General features: G+C 44.4%; 2 protein-coding genes across 2 annotated transcripts; both read right to left on the bottom strand.

The window, feature by feature from the left end:
* Window positions 1–6,026: 6,026 nt before the first annotated feature.
* sephs3 (selenophosphate synthetase 3) lies at window positions 6,027–15,510 on the bottom strand. The gene is made up of 8 exons (XM_062540748.1): window positions 15,062–15,510; window positions 14,311–14,414; window positions 13,197–13,304; window positions 12,285–12,439; window positions 11,819–11,909; window positions 11,029–11,128; window positions 10,332–10,544; window positions 6,027–8,850 (listed from the first exon to the last, which is right to left on the bottom strand). Exons 1-8 carry the CDS (start codon window positions 15,375–15,377, stop codon window positions 8,570–8,572), a joined length of 1,368 nt encoding a protein of 455 aa, XP_062396732.1. The 5' UTR covers window positions 15,378–15,510; the 3' UTR covers window positions 6,027–8,569.
* A 1,927-nt stretch (window positions 15,511–17,437) lies between these two features.
* Window positions 17,438–19,966, bottom strand: ssr4 (signal sequence receptor, delta). The gene is made up of 6 exons (XM_062540747.1): window positions 19,810–19,966; window positions 19,053–19,171; window positions 18,852–18,926; window positions 18,651–18,740; window positions 18,468–18,533; window positions 17,438–18,102 (listed from the first exon to the last, which is right to left on the bottom strand). The coding sequence occupies exons 1-6, from the start codon at window positions 19,856–19,858 to the stop codon at window positions 17,998–18,000; spliced, it is 504 nt and encodes a 167-aa protein (XP_062396731.1). The 5' UTR covers window positions 19,859–19,966; the 3' UTR covers window positions 17,438–17,997.
* Between the last annotated feature and the right edge of the window lie 124 nt (window positions 19,967–20,090).

Below are 20,090 nucleotides of genomic sequence, written 5' to 3'. Positions count from 1 at the left end.
CCTGGTTTGGAATGGCACGGCATGGCATCACCATAACAGCAGCTAATGCCTGCGTGTCCCCTAAATATTGGTGCCATGCTTAGCTTAGCATGGCATGACATGGACTGCCCAACCAAGGCTGTGTGACCTTTGGATGGCAACTATAGCCAAGCGCTAAGCCTGTGTACTTTCCCAAAGATGTGTGCTGGCTCACTGGCGGTGGCACAAACATCATGTCTAACATTAGCTCTGATGAGGAGATGAGGGTGTTTGAATGGCCTGCCGTGGCATTGCATAGACTGGTTAACCAGCCAGTGCCACATGGGCCCGCTGGCCTGTCTGTCTGCAGTCTGCATGTCTGGCAACCAGAGAGGAGCGGCGGGAGGGTCAGGGGAGATGGAGAAGCGGAACAGGGACTGTTTGAGTATTTCTCCATCTCCACAGAGATTACAGTAGAGACCCGGCCAACACCGATTATGTAACAGAAAAAATGGGGAACAAAACAGGGAAGAGATAGACAGAAAGAAAGAAAGAGGGAATGGGGGAAGAGAGATGAATTTGAATAGAACATACATACAACCTTAATATGAGTTCAATTTGCAAAACAAATAGAAAGAGAGGGACAGAGAGAGAGAGAGAGAGAGAGAGAGAGAGAGACAAAGAGAGAAAGAGAACTGACCATGGGTATAAACCGTGGGTCGTAGTACGAGTACAAGTACAAGGTGAGGTGAGGGTAGGGAAAGTGCGGAGTGTGCAATTAGGCCGCACTTCTCCCTCCACTAATGGAAAGCAGCGAGCGCACATTAGAGGAGAAGAGAGAGGGAGCTGGAGAGGGAAAGATAAACACAATGTGTTTTACATTACACACACGCCAGGAGTGTATCAATCACTGTCCAATTACTGGGCCACTGGGTAAGGGAGAAAAAAAGAAAGAAAGAAAGAAAAACAATAAGGGAAGTGGAGAACAAGGATGTGGAAAAAAGGATGAGAAAGGAGGACAAAAGAGAGGTGAAGGACCAAGACAGGAGAAACAGGGAAGAGGGATTTGCTGAGGGCAGTGACAGGAAGAATCTCGGGAGATGTTTTGCTGGAAAAGTAAGATGCCATGAAACCACCTCTACCACCAGCTCACACACACATTAATAGAAAATATCACTCTCTCACACACACACACACACACACACGATATATCCAGAGAGAAAGCGTACAGAAATCCTTGGGAGAGCATGTATACACGTGTACAGAGAGCAGACTGGCGGGGAGTGGCGGAACGGCTGGAGCCAGGGAGCATTATCCAGTCGTTTCCGTCTGCTACGCATGAGAGCACCAGCACTGTCTGTAGGCCAGAGAACCACAGACCAGAGCAGAGGGGAGAGGAGAGGGGCAGCGGAGAGGAGGAGAGGAGGAGAGGAGAGGGGGAGTGTAGATGAGAAGGAATGGAGAGGAGAGGAGAGGAGACAAGAGTAGAAATGGAGAGGAAAGGAGAAGAGAGGACAGGATAGGGGGAGTGTAGAGAGGAGAAAAGAAAAGAGAGGAAAAGGGGAATGGAGAGTAGAGGAGTAGGGGAATGGGGACGAATAGAGAGGAGGAGTGTATAGGAGATGTTATGGCAGGCTTGAGACCAAGAGGAAGGCAGTGGTTCGGCAAATCAAAATACATTTATTTAAGAATAAAGAAATATCAAATTACTGCAGTTCTAAAGATGCCTTGGGGAGAAAATAGAATGTATGTAAATGTGTGGGAGTAATGCAAGCTTCAGTAAAGGTCTAGTGTCAGTAAAGGTCTAGTGTTGCAAAAGATGAGTAGAAAGAAAACATAAGGTGCATGTAAGAGAGATCAACTCTTCAAATCAGAAATGTGCTTAACCCAGAAGTGACCCAGCGAGAGAGAAAACAATAACCCATTAACCCAGGTGTATACAATGAACCAGTTAGTTGAGCCAAGGCAGTCCTATAGGTGTATTGGCTATCCTAGGCCTGAAGAGGGCACAGGGGGTCGTAACAGAGAGGAGAACAGAGGGAGTGGAGAGGGGGAATGGAGAGGAGAAGAGAGGAGAGAAGGGTCATGGAGAGGAGAGGAGAGGAGAGGAGAAATGGAGAGGAGAGGGGCAGTGTAGAGGAGAAGAGAAGAGGGAATGGAGAGAAAAAAAGAAAGGAGAGCAGTGGAAAGGAGAGGAGAGAAGAGGGGTGAGAAAGGGAAAAGAGGACAGAGGGGGACGAGCACAGAAGGTATGCACATTCCACAATCCTCTGCCCTCTGCACAGCGGCTACCACCTGTGGTGAGACAGGCGGGTGACATCACAGAAGTGTTTTGCAGGTGGCCGCTCTCACCACGTTGAGCCCATCTGTTAAGAGCAAAAAGGACACAGAAGAAAAACAGCTAGATCAGATTCGCATGGGCCCCATGAAAAGAAGGGTCTGAAAAGGAACAGAAGACAAACAATGAAGAAAGAACAGAAGACAAACAATGGGAATCAGAATCAGCTTTATTGGCCAGGTTTGCATTAACAAACAAGGAATTAATCCTTTTCCGGTTAATCTTTGCTCTCAAAGTACACCACTCAAACAAAAGAACAAGAAAAGCACTCAGAGAGAACAAACCTCCACCAAGCAAACACATAACCGCCTCCTGCATCCAAACGGTGATACGGATCACTCCCAAAAATGTGTTTCTTCCTTGGGTCATTTCAGACCTTCCCTGAACATTTCATCAAAATCCATCCATAACTTATCTTGCTAACAAACATACAAACAAACAAACAATACACACAAACAAACCAACAAACTCCGATGAAAACATACAGTAACCTCCTTGGCGGAGGTAATAAAAAGAATACAAAAGGAGTGCGTATATGTGTGTGTGTGTGAGTGTGAGAGAGAGAGAGAAAGAGAAGGAAGAAAGCGCTCATCCTCTAAGAGAAGCCACTGCTATCACACAGATGCAAAGGAGCTCATAAACATGATGAACCCCCCTAAAAACTCAATCTCTGTACTCTAAATCTCAGAGATCTTTACGATCTGTCTGGGCCCTGTCCAACGTACGGATGAGAGGGGGAATGACCAAGTGAGAGGACAGGACGGCGTGTGTCTTGAGAATAGCTGAGTGTGCAGGGATGTGTATGAAACGAAAAGGAGAGAGAACAACTGGTGTGAGTCTCTCTCTGTGTGTGTGTTTGTGTGTGTGTGTTGAGAATGGTTAAGTGGGGGAATGTCTGACCAAGAAGACAGGAGAAGGAGAGAGAGAGAGAGAGAGTATGAAGGATTACTACAGTATGAGTGTTGGAAGTGGCTGAGAGGGGGAACGTGTGTGTGTTGAGAACGATTAAGAGGAGGAACTACTACTGTCTGAGAAGTCAAGATTGTGTGTGAAGGTTAAGAAGAGGAACCGACAGAGAAGAAAATCCTGCAGTGGGTGGCTGAGAGGGGTAATGACTGACTAAGAAGTGTGGTGAGGTTGTGCGTGTGTGTGTGTTTGTGTGTGTGTGTGTGTGTGTGTGTGTGTGTGTATGGAGGGTTGGTGCGGAGGGTATTTGCATCCTGGACTCTGGCCTCTCCAGGGGTTTGCTCAGCCTCTCCTGTTTCATCCCTTGATCCCCTCTCTTCTTCTGTCAGCAAAGCTCAACGTGAGGGCACCTCCATCGCCGGACTTCCCTCTGTTAATGTAGGCCTCAGCTCGTCGGACGCAGCACCGTTAGTTTTATTAGGCGCCGTGGCAAAACAATTACAGCTAATGCCTCCGGGAGGAATTTTTTGATGAGTGGGGATCTTTCGGAGCCAAAGGATATTTTACAAGGAACACAAGGCTTTACAAACCGAGATCCTCTCACCCTGTTCCCCCTCTCTCTCTCTCTCACTCACATCACCCAAACACCCTTCTCAAGCCTAGCGTCAAATTATGTGGGGGAATTTTTGGGATTTGACAAGGCGCTCAAGCCCGACCGAATATCCCTGACGTTCTCCGCAGCGTTACAGGGGCACAATGGGTGTCTTGCTCCCCGAACCTCCGGCTCACTGGGAAGCAATTTGATGTGGCCCCTGCAGGCTGCCGCGCATCAGAGAGAGAGAAAGAGAGAGAGAGAGAGAGAGAGAGAGAGAGAGAGAGAGAGAGAGAGAGAGAGAGAGACGGGAAAGCCGGTTAACCGGCTGACAGCCTGTTGGCTCAGAAGTGTGTTTGAGGTCCGGTCCTTCGCAGCGGGGGCCGAACGGTGGGGAATGCTGTCCTGATCAGACACGTAGGCAGGCTACACCAGCACCACGAGTCACACCATCATCACACGCAGGATTAACACGTTTAAAAAAACTCAACTCAACGCTCTTGGGGAGCAAGCCCTATCAATGAATGGGATTGAGGTCATGGAGAACAAGTTTATTCATAATGTTGATGAAATATCAGGTGTTCTGCTTGAGATGTTCCGCTTAATCAATAGGCTACTGGAATCCAAATTTTACTTTATGTCTACACTAAACCATATCTGTGTCAACGTTATGAAGGAATGGAAGTAGGCTATTTGACAGAGATGTTTGCATCAGAGACAAACATACCTTTGTTCTTAGAACAGTGTAGTCAATTAAGTAATAAATCATACTAGGTATGTAAATCTAAATGCAAATGACATGACAACCCACATCCTTAAAGGGATAATCCGGAGTGAAATGCACTTTAGATCATTTTTTCGGACTATTGGGAGTACATACGTTGAGTTGACACCAAAATCATGTCATTCGGATGTATTTTGAGAAAGTTCGAGCTCACCGTTTTTAGCCAAAACTCGTTAGCCTGGAAGTGACTGAGGCATGTCCTTTCGCCGCTACAAAACGCTATTTTTATACCTCTTCTACTGTTCCAAACAACACTACACTTACGTGGTAGTGAGTAGAGGATCCCTAAAGCCAAACCGAAGTATCCCCACGTCTTTATGTGGTCGGATAGAGAGTCCAGAATGAATTTAATCGAGTCCGTACCTTTCCGGAAATGTTAATAAAGTGTTGTTTCAGCGTTGCTAGCTGCAGCAGCGCCATTTCCGGAAAGGTACTGACTCGATTAAATTCATTCTGGACTCTCTATCCGACCACATAAAGACGTGGGGATACTTCGGTTTGGCTTTAGGGACCCTCTACTCACTACCACGCAAGTGTAGTGTTGTTTGGAACAGTAAAAGAGGTATAAAAATAGCGTTTTGTAGCGGCGAAAGGACATGCCCGAGTCACTTCCAGGCTAACGAGTTTTGGCTAAAAACGGTGAGCTCGAACTTTCTCAAAATACATCCGAATGACATGATTTTGGTGTCAACTCAACGTACGTACTCCCAATAGTCCGAAAAATTGATCTAAAGTGCATTTCACTCCGGATTATCCCTTTAAGCTTAAGAGATCCAAAAGCAATTATTTAATACTTGGTGGCTGAAGATCCTGGATGGCCAACAGAGGCAAGCAGCATTAGATCTCTGGTTATAATCGCTCTCTCCCTCACTCGACTATCCATTCATAAGCATAGGCCTAATCAGAGAATGTGACCAGGCTGGAAAAGTGCACCTCATATTGGGCAAGTTCACTTCTCCTTAGCTCATTTAACATGACATAAAGGGTGTTGGCCAAATGTGAAGCTAACCAAGCCTCCAAATGTACCAGACTTCAGCTAAGTGCTTGTGGAGATGTTCAGAGGTAAATTAGGTCATGGTGCATGAAAAGCCTTGAAGAAACAGCTAGAGAATTGAGCTGTCGGCCAACTTTGTTGAGGACCACTGCTCCAGGCATTACGCATCTACTGTATGTCCTCATGTTCCTATTTAAGCACACCGTGTACTTCAGCCGATACAGCGGAGCTTGCAGGCCAATAATCTGTTAATGTTTCCTTTGTGTCACTGCTCTATGTTTTGCTGCCATCCTTAGTCCAGTTAGCTATATTACAACTGTGCACACACATACACACCCAATAAACAAACTCCACCTCAAACGTTCACATGCAAACACTATCTGCATAAACATACAAATGTTGAAATGCACTCTCCACCCACACACACACAAAATAGCAAACCAAAAGGCTGGTGTTTTAGAGAAACTGATTGCTTTATTGACTTTGAATGGATGAATTCATGACAGATAATCAAAAAAGGCCAAATGTCTCAACCAAGCAGCCCAGTGCCCACCCCATTCTTTCGACTGAAATCAGCTTAACCTCTCCCCATTGGTCGAGGTTTACAAGGTCAAGCATCATAAACAGAAAGGGGCAGAAGCTAATGTTCTGCTATGGCGAATCAAATGGCAAGTCAGGTGAACGGACCACTCTAATTGGACCAGAGAGAGCTGCTCAACCCTCTCTCTGATTCAGCAGAAGTGGCCAAGTTTCACACATGGAAAACAATCTAAATCAAAGAATAAAAAAGTGTTCAACATCCTATAAACAATGTCAATAGTGCATTGGGGATAATGAATCACAAAGCTATGATGTTGAAAAAAAAACAAAAACAACTGAAAACCCAAATTTGTAAACATTCCAAATAATTAAATACCCATCCCGATCTTAGTGAAGAAAAACTGCCTTCTTCCTACCATCATGTGTACATAGGAGTAAAATGATACAGCAATCAGCCCTGATTACTATGGTTCTGCCACCTCCCCTGACAGTCTTCCCAATGATACCCAACTACTATGGTTCACTAAGATACTGACTAATACACTTTGAGAAAGTAGCTGAACAACACCATCATTACATTTGTCTAGGACACTATTCTTAATTCAATGCAGTCAGTGCTTATCTTCAAGTTTTTTGTTTTAAAAAATATCAGATACCAAATTGATGTACGGGATAGACACAACCACATCAGTTCACTCATATAAGGTGGTAAGTTTTTTTTTTTCAGTTTATCTTTGTCAGGTAATTTGACGCCTTCAGTATTTTCACAAAATGTTGATTCTCATCCTGGATGTTTTGATTCTCAATTGAAAAAGACACAATTAAGTCCAGGAAATGGGTACCATTCAAAGAGTCAATAAATTATAATGCACTGGGCCAGAGGATCCGCGCCTGAGATTACTATGGACCCGTCACCGTTTGATAACCACATCATCGTCTCCGCACATTTCACATCACTTTAATCACTTCCAAATACTTTGGAAGGATAAGGGAAAAAAAGAAAGAAAAAAAATACCCTCAACAGCTTTCCCCGATTGTCACGGAAGGATTAAGTTCTCGTCTAAAATCACGGTCAATTAAGAAAACTGACGGAATGTTATGATCTCTCACGGTGGAAAAAGGAAGGAAGGGAAGAACGGAAAACAAAAGCTTGGCGTCTGCCAACGCACAGAGAGCTCCCGACCGAGCCCACTCTGGAGGTTTGGAGCCAGACATGGCTAACGAGCATACCCCCCCCATACACCCCCATCCCCGCTCTCCCTCTCCTACACTCAAGACAGGTTCACTCAATGCCCAGCACTGACTGGTAAATAGGGGTGGATGGGTGGGTGGGGTCAAAGAAGGGAGGGAAAGTGAATGAAAGGAACACACACACTCGCAGGAGGACAAGCACACTCCTCTCTTCCCACTGTCACTCCCTCTGTTAACGTCAGTGGCCAGCATCTTATAGACAGGGCTGACCGTGACAATGCCAAGGGTGGGGGCCGGCCAGGCTGAGGTGAGGAGGGCTGGGGGATCCGAATGGTGTACAAGTGACGAAGGACAAGGGAAAGGGAGAGATGACCTCGCAGGACACAAGCGCACCCACATGACCATACAGTAGATTCACGCATATACACATAGCAAGGATAGCAAGAGATGACGCTTCAAGGTACGGAAAGCAGAGAGGGACATTAGACAAAAGAGAAGCGATGAGGGGAAAGTGGCCTGAGTGCTGTCCATTCCGACTCCCACCAGGATAAAAGAAAGAATTTTTGGTCTGTCGCTCTCAACCCATCGGCTGAACAGGGGGACGAAATGGACAGCAGAGACCCAAAGACAAGTGGAGACACACACACACACACCACACACACACACCACACACACACCACACACACACCACACACACCACACACACCACACACACCACACACACCACACACACCACACACACACACACACACACACACACACATGTCAGACAATATCCTCAGTGCACAAAGACCAGGCAAGGTGTCTTCTGTTCACTGACTGATGCATACATCCTGATTGCACACAAATGAGCAAACAAGCAGCCCCGGGCATAACACACCCAGAAAAGACTGCACAAACACACTCATACTCTCTCACATACGCACACACAGACAGAAAAAAGAGAGGGTGCATAATACTCTCTCACATATGCACACATACATGAGAGGGAGCATAATACTCTCTCACATACTCACGCATACACAGACACAGACAGAAAAAAAGAGAGGGTGCATAAAAAGGACAGAGGAAGAAATAAAGGAAAGGCAGATGCCAAAAGATGAGATACGAGAAAGAAAGATGATGACTGATTGTTAAAAGGCTTCTAATGGAGACTTCACCTCGTGACTGCACACCATGGAGGTGAGAAAAGCACTCTTATCCTGCGTTATGAAGAAGATGGTAGGACAAGGGAAAAGTGGAAGGGGGGGGGGGGGGGGCATGGCCCTAGGACACGGGTGGACTCTGCACAGGAGGCGGCGGGCTGGTGCTGTTGTTGTTGTTGCCCTCGGAGACCGTGCCGCGGGGCGGCACCTCGATGATGCGGGGCTTGTCGATGATGCGGGCGCAGCGGTTGCCCTTCTCCACGATGCCAATGATCCAGGCCTGCTGGCCCTCGCCACCGGCCTCCGGGCCCGGGACCCCCGCGCCAGGACCCTGCCGACTCGCCTTCATCTCCGCACAGAACCGCGCCGCCTGCTCACGAGGCAGACAGATCAGCAGGCCACCTGCAGAGGAGAGAGAGAGAGAGAGAGAGAGAGAGAGAGAGAGAGAGAGAGAGAGAGAGAGAGAGAGAGAGAGAGAGAAAGAAAGAAAGAAAGAAAGAAAGAAAGAAAGAAAGAAAGAAAGAAAGAAAGAAAGAAAGAAAGAAAGAAAGAAAGAAAGAAAGAAAGAAAGAGAGAGAGAGAGAGAGAGAGAGAGAGAGAGAGAGACAGAGAGAGAGAGACAGAGAGAGCCTTGATTACAGGAGATATTTGATGGCTATTTGCTAAAGCATACAAGTAAATAATACCAGGTGAAAAAAAACTTGCTCCACATCACTCTCTGCTGGATGTTGACCATTACTGCATTAAGTCTTACTTCAAAATAGTTAAGTTTCAGAGTTGCAGAGACATACAAGAAGTGTATAGTGTGTATAGTCCATCTATAAACCATCGAGGAATATTTCCCAGGTGTTCAAATGAACCTAACCTACATAAGGCTTTTAGCCGGTGCTCCGCTGAAGAGCATTTCCAAATGATTTTGAGGCACTTTTAAAATCTGTGGCCTGTGCAAAGAACACCGCTCTTCTCCCATTTTAGCATCTTTGATTTTTTCCCAATAAGTCAAAAGCATGTCTTCGACCTACATTGGCCAGATGCTTCCGTTGTACTGTAGCTTGCTTGCATGATCTAATTTGGGTGCAGTAAAACAGGACTTGCTACACTGCACATTGTAAAACAACACCTGTTTGGCATGCATTCCACTGTTAATTTAGCTACCACAAAAACAAAAAACAATCTGCTCCATCCCATAACATGGTGGTATGATAATGGTGGACAAAAATGTGGTTAGATGAAGATCGTTTATGAGTAATGCCACTCTTTTATTAACACACAGTGGGCAAGCGGAGCTTTGAAGTTCACTCAAATCAAGTCTGTTCATTTCAAAATGCTGTGTTCTGCCTTAACCAAGGAGGGCATCAAAATAGCCTAAACAAAGCCAACCATTCTTTAACCATTCTTGTTCTCACTGCTAACCAAAATTATCTAAACAACTTTGCCAGCACTTTTCGAGTCCTATTCCATCAGCCATGCTGATTTACTGTCTGGTCCATTAAGGTTGGCACAGTTTATCTGAAAGAGCCTTCTGTGCTGGAAGGAATGTGGCCATATACTGGCTGCAGCGGGCAGACGAGAAGCCTCTAAAAATGTAATTCCACTAGAGTACCGGGGCAGAAAGAATCTACACTGATGAGTTTTGCACTAAAGAGAACCCGGAGATGGTGGGGGACTATCCCTGGGCGCAGACCCAACCCCCATCAGTGTTTGGAATTACTTTGGGATGAGCGGTTTGATTTTATGCCTTTTTGATGTCTTTCATTTCTGATGTGGGCTTATATAGCATTTGTCCTTTACATTTCTTATATGCACTCTATGCTGTATGTCTGTGTTTTAAGTCATGTCACATGAAGGAGCACCATGAAGAACAATAAAAGGGAGCTCCGCACCTGAGGTCTCGGAGGAGGTGCCCTGCAGCAGGCCAAAGAGGTTGCCACAGGCCTTGCTGACGGCGGCCATCTTGGCGATGATGGGCAGGTTGTGGATGACGAAGGCCACCTCGCTGCGCTGCTGCTGCGCCAGGTTGCGGGCGTGGCCCAGGATGCCGAAGCCCGTGATGTCAGTGGCCGCGTGCGCATTGAACTTGTGCATGAGTGACGCAGCTGCACACACAGAAGAGGAAGGGGAGGATGAGGAAGAGGAGGAATGTGAAAAGTAAACAGTCATGAACAGTCAGGATCCCTTACATGTACTTAATAGTGTTACCAGACTTAAAAGACAGCAAGTGCAATAGAAGAAAGCATCATAGAGCCTTAACAGCTAGGGGATTTGCCAAGACTGGATGGATTAAGCCTGATTCTAGTTCTAAAAGAAAACTTCAAGGAAGCGTCTGCCAAATCCCATAACCATAAGATCTCCACAAAAGATTCTAGTCTACAAGGATAGGCACTCCATGTCCAGGAGACTAGGTCTGCAGTCTTTGCATGTGGATAAAGAAAAAGCCTGAGAGAGTGAATACAGAGATGAATGTATCCGTGACTAAAATCTTCAAAGACAAACAGCAGTACGTGCCAAAGATCAGAATGGAAACCTGTTGTGTGAAACAGCTTACTCAATTCTTAAGCTGACGAAGGTAGGAGGCGGTACCTGTGCGGTTGAGGGTGGACATGTTGAGCATGGCTTCCTGGTAGGCCTGTTCAACTTCCTCTTTAGAGATGACTAGTTTGATCTTGTTCCATTTATCCGGCTGTAGGACAAAACGACAGCTGAGATTTTTGCATAATTTCTGCAATTTTTCCTGCATCGTTTTCAAGTTTCCCCTTACTACCCCAAATCCAACAGCCCCAAATTCATTTGAAAAAACATTGTCCCTCAAAATGTAGACTCCACACTGTATATGCATTTGAGCAGAGCAAATTTGTTTCTTTCAAACAGATGTGAGAGTTTAAAATGGCACTGGGATAAAGGCATCCCACCAGTGGAGAGACCTTGCATTAACCTCAAACACAGACCAATTTTGTAAGCTTTTGAAAACAGCTCTACAAAGCTCCTCTTCCTCTACAGGGAGAAAGGGGCTGAAACGCCTCTCGCAATCTCTACTTTGGACCACCAGAACTTCAACAAAAGGATGTGATCTTTTCAAGCACTGTTACATAATTTCCCACTTTCTAAAATGGGACGCAGAACAATACAAGCTTTGTCTCTACACAAGTAATCTTTTGGTACATCGACCAATATAGGCTACGGCAAAAAGACACAGAAAATACAGTATTTACAGTACTTTCAAGTAGAGGAAAAAAGTACCAAAAGTTGATTAAATACATACAAGGTAACTACCTCTGAGAAGATATAGAATGACTTAAATTCTTCTAAGGATTGGTAAAAATGAAAAAAAAAAAAAAAAAAGATTACTGAACATCAAAAGGTTTCCACTTACCAGGTCCAGCCATTGATGGGCATTGACGGCCACCTGTGTGCCTAGAGGTTTGGTGAGAACTAGCACATCCCCAGGAACCGCACTGTCTGGCCTACGGAGGAGAACACAGAGGACTGATATATATGACTGTTTCCAGATCAGTGAGAGTGGAATTTCCATAGATTGATAACCAGAACAGATGCACTTCTACACGTCCCAACAACAGAAAAGACAAGACACAGACGTGGAGTGATCATCTGTGAGCGTGAAGGCAAAGGCCGCTACACGATTTCAGGTTGTGGGCTTGCAAATTTGCTCTGGTTGCCTAGGGTGACAGGAAAACCCAGCTGCCTAGCAGCAGTGATGCAACAAAAGACTTCATAGTGCATTTACAACCTGATAGCAAGCCTCCAACATCGCTGATTGCCATGCAAACTACTCTAGATATGAAAGAAATAGGAAAGAGGGGTTGCTAAGGAACACTCACATGATGAAGTCATTGGGCTGGCACACTACAGTGGCCACCCCCCCGATGATGATCCAGGGATTGATAACAGTCTGGCCGCCTGTAACGGATGTCCCACCCTCTTCTGCGGCATCACGGAAACCCTTTATCATTAGTGGCATCACTTGCTCCCTCTCCTGAATGCCACAATCACAAACAAGGAGCTTGCTTGTTAGGATTCCAAAGGACATATTATACATACTTGTAAATGGTAAGTACACAGAAACACAGAATAACCTGAAGATCTGATGAACACGTAACAACAAATCTGGGTTTTTTTACTTCCTGAAGAGGACTAGACACAGAAACGTGTCGAAGGGATTGTTTCTGCCCGGTTAATTAAAGGCATTTGAACTTTTTTCGCCTTTATACAAGTGCCTTAGTTTGATGTTTCATTACACACAATTGCTGTTCGCGCATTCTGTGCTGAGGCTGCAAACCAGTGGGCAAACATTTTTCAGTTGCCTGGCAGTAAAGTTTCAACAATGTAAAATGAGTTATTTCTATTACAGCATTAACTCAGGATAAAGGAAAGCTGTTTTAAAAGTTAAGGTGTAATATAACATAACGTGATATAGTGATCATGATGTAGACCCAGTTAAATGCAAACCATCATGGAACTGCTTCTACAGTAGATGACTAATTCTGTGTTTGGAACATGCACTCATTTTCAACAGTGTGTACTATAATATGCTGACAGTGTTATGAGAGCATTTGTATACTATAATACAACTATACTGTGGTTATTCAACTTTACAGTGCACTATAGTGAATGAACTGAGGTTCAGACATATCCTAACAAGGCCTTTGGCCAACAAGGTCACATGACGGGAGGAAAAGGGGAGGCCAGATGAGGACCGAACAGACAACAGGGGGTGAGGGTTCAAAGTTCACCTTCTCATTCATCTTCTGACTGAGACTGAGTAACATCAGCATGTTGTCACACTCTGTGATCCCCATGGCATAGAGGTCACTTAGCACATTGGCACATGCTATACGACCCTGGAGGAGACACAAAGCCCAACACTCATTTAAACATTTGGATTACTCATTTTCAAAAGGCTGATGTGTGATTGAGTAGTGTATTACTCCTCATACATTATATACGCTTACATGTATTCATTTAGTCAGTGCTTTTATCCAAAGTGATTTGGAAGTGAGGAGCAACATTCAAGCCACTGTGCAATAGGACACGTTAGGGTAAACAATTAATCATGGCTTTTACAATCAAATAAATAAATAAAACAAACAAACAAAGGATATTACTGCAGAGGAATTCAGTAGATAGTAGAATAATCAGGACAGACATTAAAAGTATAACAGCAAGAAAATATACCATAACATACTTGTTCTTACTTTTTTCTACTTAATTTACTCTATGCACACATCTTGAATGTATAATGAGCAGACATACAACAGAGCACTAACAACTAAGCAGAACCGTAAACGTAACCCAAGACATTAGGTGCCAATAACCAACAGTAATAAGAGAAGAGGAGATTAAAAAAGCTCTGGGTAGACATGAACAAGTATCTGGTTTGGGCCTGGTTGGGATAATGTTTTTTCCCACTGTGTGTGTGTGTGTGTGTGTGTGTGTGTGTGTGTGTGTGTGTGTGTGTGTGTGTGTGTGTGTGTGTGTGTGTGTGTCAGGAGATGAGTTTTTGTTGTGCAATATGGTGCAATTCAGTGGAAATAAACAGCGGGGGGACGGGTGAGGAGGAAAAACAAGAAGGTCATCTGACTACAAGGAGTCCTAAGATTATCTGTAGCATACCAGAATCACCAACTGCATGTACAAGAAGGAAATGTGCGGTGCTATGTGTGGGTGCTTGTGCATGAGCATTAAGCTGGTGTGGTCGGTCTGCTGTGTTGCTTTACACTGTTGTAGTGCACGTCTACCGTACACGTCCAGTTTCCGCCAAGGATACAATTAAATGTCTATTATAATTTGTGGACGGACAAGGAGCCTCTATGGTAGGAATGGACAGAGTGAACAAATAGCACTGACCATCATGTATGGATCCTCCACTAGGGGGTAAAAGAAGTCTGTGGTCTGGACCAGGGAGAGACCCCCATGCCTCAGTGGAATGACACAGGAGTCCAAGCCAATACCTGCAACCGAACACACGAGGCTCTCAATCTCGAGCATAGTGTTGAAAAAATACGTACATAATCAAGACAAACAAGCCTGTCACAGAAACAGCTATTTTTAGGAAGTACTTGGAGCTATGGAGGAGAGGAGAGTGTGATGTCGGTGTGTTACATTGTGATCCACAAAGCTGGCAACTGCCTTAAGTTTGCACCACTGGACATTACCTGCTAAAGGCACACCTCTCCCCCTGAGCGTAGCTACCACCAAATTGAACAGTGAATCGGTGCCTTATCACATTGGATTAGTCCAGTATTAACTAGATCCTGAGTGGACTAGATTTCAGAGGTCAAAGTGTTATTTGAGAAAGGGCGTTGTGTGATTCAGACATAAATGACTGTTCCTGCATGAATGTGCATTAATTTGTTAGCTAGCTGCTAGCTATCTAGCATATGCGCTTGCTATCGTGAAACACGGCCCCCATCTGTCAATGCTTTCCTTTACTGAAGTTAACAAATAAAGAAGTTGCATTTTGTAATGTATTTAGCCACAGAGCTGTTGCTGAATAACATAGCAAGTCATTCATCACACAGCAAAACAAACTTCAACGACATGATTTGCTAAAGCAAATGTGAGAACATTATGGTTGCTGTCGACGTGGTTGCGTTACCTAATCTGGGTCCATGAGCAGCAGAGAGCTGACCGAATTCCGACGTCTCATCGCCGGCACCTGCCGCCGGGCCGCCATCCTCTCCAGTCGCTACACCCGGACGATCGGGCTCAAGTCCCTCCAGGAGTTTGAGCAGAGCCTCCTGAGGGACTTTACAGCCTCATCCTTTCAGATCGGAGAAGGCCGTTAGCCGAAAGCTTCGGTCTAGGCCATGGTCCTCCGGTTTGAAGGCTTGATAGCCGGGAGGAAGAAAGGCAGCCAACCTGCACGTGTCAGAGCCTTCGTCCGGCGGGGTTGGAGGTGCAGAGCCAGACATTTTGTTAGCGTTACTGTGTAAATGTGTTCATTCAATGCTCTAGCGTACTGCGATCGAGTACCACGAAATACAAGAATGAGTCAATTGTTTAAAGGCTAACTGGCTAGTGATTTGGTGCTTCCTCAGCCTGGGACGGGCGCGTAACTGTGAGAGAATGTACCATTACGCTTACAGGGGTGACGCATACAGACACATAACTGTCCCAGCTCTGGTCTGTCCAGTTTAGGAGAAAGTGTGGCTATATCTGGACGTATCTTGACCTCATGTCAAAGAATCCAATCGCTATAAATTGTTTGAGTCGTGAATATACAAAACAGACATTGATGGCAACATTTGATCATTATTACACCCCAGCCATTCTCAAGTGCACGGGCCTGACCATGACCGTGGTCGTGGTTCAATCATAGATTCTCTGGTTCAGTCGGGCTCAACCAATGACGGTACCAGAGAGGGTTAGAAGGATCTTTGACTGTACAGTCAGTAGATTCGTTTACGTCCTTCATTTAGCTGCCAAGAGACTTAACTAGTTTGATTTTGCTTTACCAGCTTAGAGTAAACCACGACTTCTCTACAGATGTTAATCACAGATTTCCTTCTAACAGAAAGAAGCATAGTGGTAGGCTATATTCGAGTTACATTTTTTTTCCCATATAGCCTACAATTAATAATTACAATAACGAGGGCAATTCAATTAATGCTTTTTCCCCCCATATCAGCTATATCTGCAATCAGTAGATGAGCCAAGCGGGTCAGGGTTGCCATGATATTCAATGGCAAAGGCTGTGAACACTACAAGTTTCATGTGTGATATGCACAGGCTGTAATCATAATACTTTGAGGAGGACATGCCCCCCAAATGGTTAAATATCTGACAGAGAAAGGGAGTGCAGAGGTGAGATGATCTCAGTTAAGTGGAGAATCTTGATTACAGAGAATTGCCAGGTAAACACTGACTTGACTTGAACAATCATCTGCTCTTGGGTATTACTTACATGTGAAAGTTGCAACATACCATCTGAGATGTACAGATGGTATGTGCTTAAAGTTGGTTTGTGCTTAAAGTACTAGCTGGTAGCTACTATAAACTATTGTTAACTACTCAAAGCCATACCCAGATGCAAATGTTGCACAACCACGTTTTTGAATATTTGCTTCTTTGACCACAATATCTGGACATATGTTCTATACCACTGCACAGATTACTTATCTTCATATGATTATAGTTATGGTTGTAATTAGTTCAACCCTCAATAGCATAAGATAAAATGAGAAAATCAGTATTATTAGACATTATTGTTTAAAAGAAAACATAAACACATATAACTCATATTTGTGAATTTGTATAATAGAATGACAGAAACTGATTTCACCCACCACGCACATTTGTCCCTCCCCCTAATGTTTACTTCATGCTTTGGTTATGGCCTTGATAAGGTCACTTCCTGTTTGGCGTTTTTTTGTGATATTTTGGGTGCCACTCATTCATGTTTTATACATCCTCCCTTTCTTCCTCGATCCTCGTCCTCATTGATCTACATAAAGAATCATGGGGCGACAACAATGGGATAGTCTATCCAGCATCCAAGCATCGAGGAGAGATGTTGAGAGGCACCCACTGTTTAAAAAAAATCTGTTCTAAATCTGAGAATTTGTGACTGGTGAAAACTTTATCATGCGCCTATGATTTTTAGGAATTACAGCACCCCCTTGTGGTCAAACACAAATGTGTGTGTGCATCCAGCATGCATCAGGTTCAGCCAGATCAGACCTGCACAGCGCTGCATAAAGTCGTACAAACCTAATTGTACCATGGATGTGTTCATCTTCAGGTTACCACTTACAGAACTGTTTTAAAGCAATGCATACTGCAATTCTAATTGAAATCCCAAAAGAGGGTTTAGTTTTCTTACATGAAAGCATTGTGCACTTCTTGTTTGGTGGCTTTGTCTCAATCAATCTATTTCAATTGGCTGTGATCCATTGACATCCACTGTAAATGAGAAGGCTACATTGTTTTCCACATACTCTTGAGAACTTATAATAAATAACTGAAACAAGTGTATATAAATGTATTTATTCAATTCACGTATTCAGTGAAATTTAATGACAACATCCCATATCCAGAATGTTATCTCCTTTATGTCAGTGCAGTTACCATTTTCTATCAAACTGGATGACATGATGTGACTGATGTTTTAAAAACCTACTAATAACCATTCATACTTCCTTAAGGAAGAATTAGCCATTTTCATTTTTTATTTGTACAAATACTTGCACAAATATCATTGTGTGTTCATTTGTGTGTGTGTGTGTGTGTGTGTGTGTGTGTGTGTGTGTGTGTGTGTGTGTGTGTGTGTGTGTGTGTGTGTGTGTGTGTGTGTGTGTGTGTGTGTGTGTGTGTGTGTGTGTGTACCAGCTCAGCCTCCATGTCCAGATGGAATAACTGTCTTCTGCAAATGTGTGCACACATGCCGTTACAGAAGGGCCCCACCACTGAACCACAGTGTGCTCGTTCAGTCTCAGCAGATATGCTGAAGCATTTCAATGCTCAGCAGACAGGATGAAGGAAGGAAGAACATGGGTTGAGCACAGTTCTGCTGCTGTTGTGAGGTGAGTGGTTTTAGGCCTGGATGGAGCTCTTGGTGCTGTAGGCCAGATAGTAGACCACAACGCCAATAACGGCTGCCAGGACCTCAGTGGACACCCAGGGGCCGTTCCATGCTCCCTGGAGGTGGGATAGGGTAAGGAAGGATGGGGCGGGGACGACGGATAAATAAACGGAAGAATGTTGTAACACAAATAGTAATAGCAACTGAACACCATCACAGAGAAAGTTGTTTTTTTGCCTGCGATGTTTAAGTCTTGTGTGAAATATATAGGCTTAAAATAAGAAATGAGTCAAGTTTCAAGCAGTTAAGTGTAATTGATTACAACTATGAAGACACAGTTGGCAGAATCAATCATGATTACTTTTACTCTCTATTATATACTCTATTAATACAGAAGAACCCGTCATTATGAATAACTAAAAACAGAGATGTGTATCAAGGTCTTTCTAAAGCACAGTACAAAGCATAAGAGCATACTCACTCTGTGGTCCACGTTGACAGAGAACAGAGGCTTGATGGCAGCAACATCTTCATTGTTCCTCTGAGCCTAAAACGAGCAAACACACGCAATACAAATCAACTTGAGTGACTAAACGGCAATCTGTTCATGGAAGATTCTAGCAACCAAGTCCACAAAACTGTACATTAATCGCATGCACCGTACCTTGCGCAAGGCACTGTAGGACTCCTCGTCAAAGAATTTCACCTCATAAGTGCCTGAGCTGGCCTGTTTGTGGGACACACTCCAGGACACCTGCAAATCAATCACCAAGGAGGAGGTTGAGCATAGCCTCAATCTGTGATGTCAAAATGCCAGGCAAACAATAAGCTTGAGGAGACAAAGAATGCGTGAAGAAGGTCAGACCTGGTATTTGCCGACATCTTGTCCACGGGTCACAGGGAACTGCTTTCCATTGACATCTGCATACAGGGCCACGCTCTAAAGGACACAACAAAAAACATCATGAGTGCCGACTGATTAAATCAAGATTAGATAGCAGAGCTATGCATTTCTCCATGCTGTACTGTAGTAGAGGTGCTATAAATGAATGACACCATGCATTACCTGGACCCCATTGGAACAGGCCAAGCTGAGTTCCACAATGAACACCGTCTCAGAGGAAATGACCGCATCCGTCGTGGTGTAGGTGGAGGGGGAAAAAGTTGGGTCTGTGCAGGTCTCAGCTGCGGGGAACAGAAGAAAACAGACGGCATCAGTTTCAATAGCTGTGTAGTAACAATGTTACCCTGCATATGTGTTACAGTCAGATACAACTACAACACATTTAATCAGATGGCTACACCCCCACTTAACTTCAAGCAGTACCTGTAGTTGTAGGCTATTGATACCTGTTTAGTGATTAAATCGTTTGCTCAAATCAAATTTGCACGTTTCTTTAAACGTATATTGACTAACATGTTACTAACTGATTTGATTTATTTAGAGACTAGCTGCTAGCTGCTACACCCGCAATGATCTTCTCCAGTTTTCCGTAAAGCGAGGCATGCTAACGTTACTGGGTTACCGGGTTTGACAAACTGCTATTGCCGGCGAGCTACCGAGCTAACTTATAGTAGCAAGAACTAAGGAAACCTTTTATATTTCACACGTCTACATATTATGTTTGAAAATGTTCATCTATGGCAGCCAGCCAAACATGGGATTGATTGCTGCTTCAACAGTGGTTTAACGTTACTAGCAAGCTAACATGTAATTGCTAAGGCTAGTTTGGATCACCAACCGTAACGACCATAACCTGTGAACGTTCAAATGTTTCATAGATAAATGTGACAGACTTCTTGATGAATAAATGAAGACTTACCGGCACAGAGGCTCAAACAGAGAGCCAAAACTGCTACAAAGAGTCTCATGTTGCTGCTTGTGTCTAGTCTAACGCTATGCCACCTCAGCTCTCCACGGATGTTGCTATGAAAAGGAACGTCAACCTATCAGGACCTTGGATTCAATGAAAGACACGTCAGCTTACAGACTTAAACAGAGGTGTGTGCGACATCTAGTGATAACCGCCAGTACTACATAAACCAAATGAAGGCGTGCAGGACGTACTATTCATCTATGGCCCGGGCACTAGACAAAGATGCC

This window comes from Sardina pilchardus, chromosome 7 (genome assembly GCF_963854185.1).
Source record: "Sardina pilchardus chromosome 7, fSarPil1.1, whole genome shotgun sequence".
Lineage (NCBI taxonomy): Eukaryota > Metazoa > Chordata > Actinopteri > Clupeiformes > Clupeidae > Sardina > Sardina pilchardus.
The sequence above is the reverse complement of the archived record's forward strand: the minus strand, read 5'-3'. Positions and strand labels throughout refer to the sequence as shown.

Bases quoted from the DNA above. Each gene is read 5' to 3' on its own strand.
- ssr4 (XM_062540747.1), bottom strand. From the start codon at position 19,858: ATGAGACTCTTTGTAGCAGTTTTGGCTCTCTGTTTGAGCCTCTGTGCC. The intron at 19,172-19,809 runs GTAAGTCTTCAT...TGTTCCCCGCAG, and splicing joins CTGTTTGAGCCTCTGTGCCG to CTGAGACCTGCACAGACCCA. The intron at 18,103-18,467 runs GTGAGTATGCTC...TCCCACCTCCAG, and splicing joins CTGTCAACGTGGACCACAGA to GGAGCATGGAACGGCCCCTG.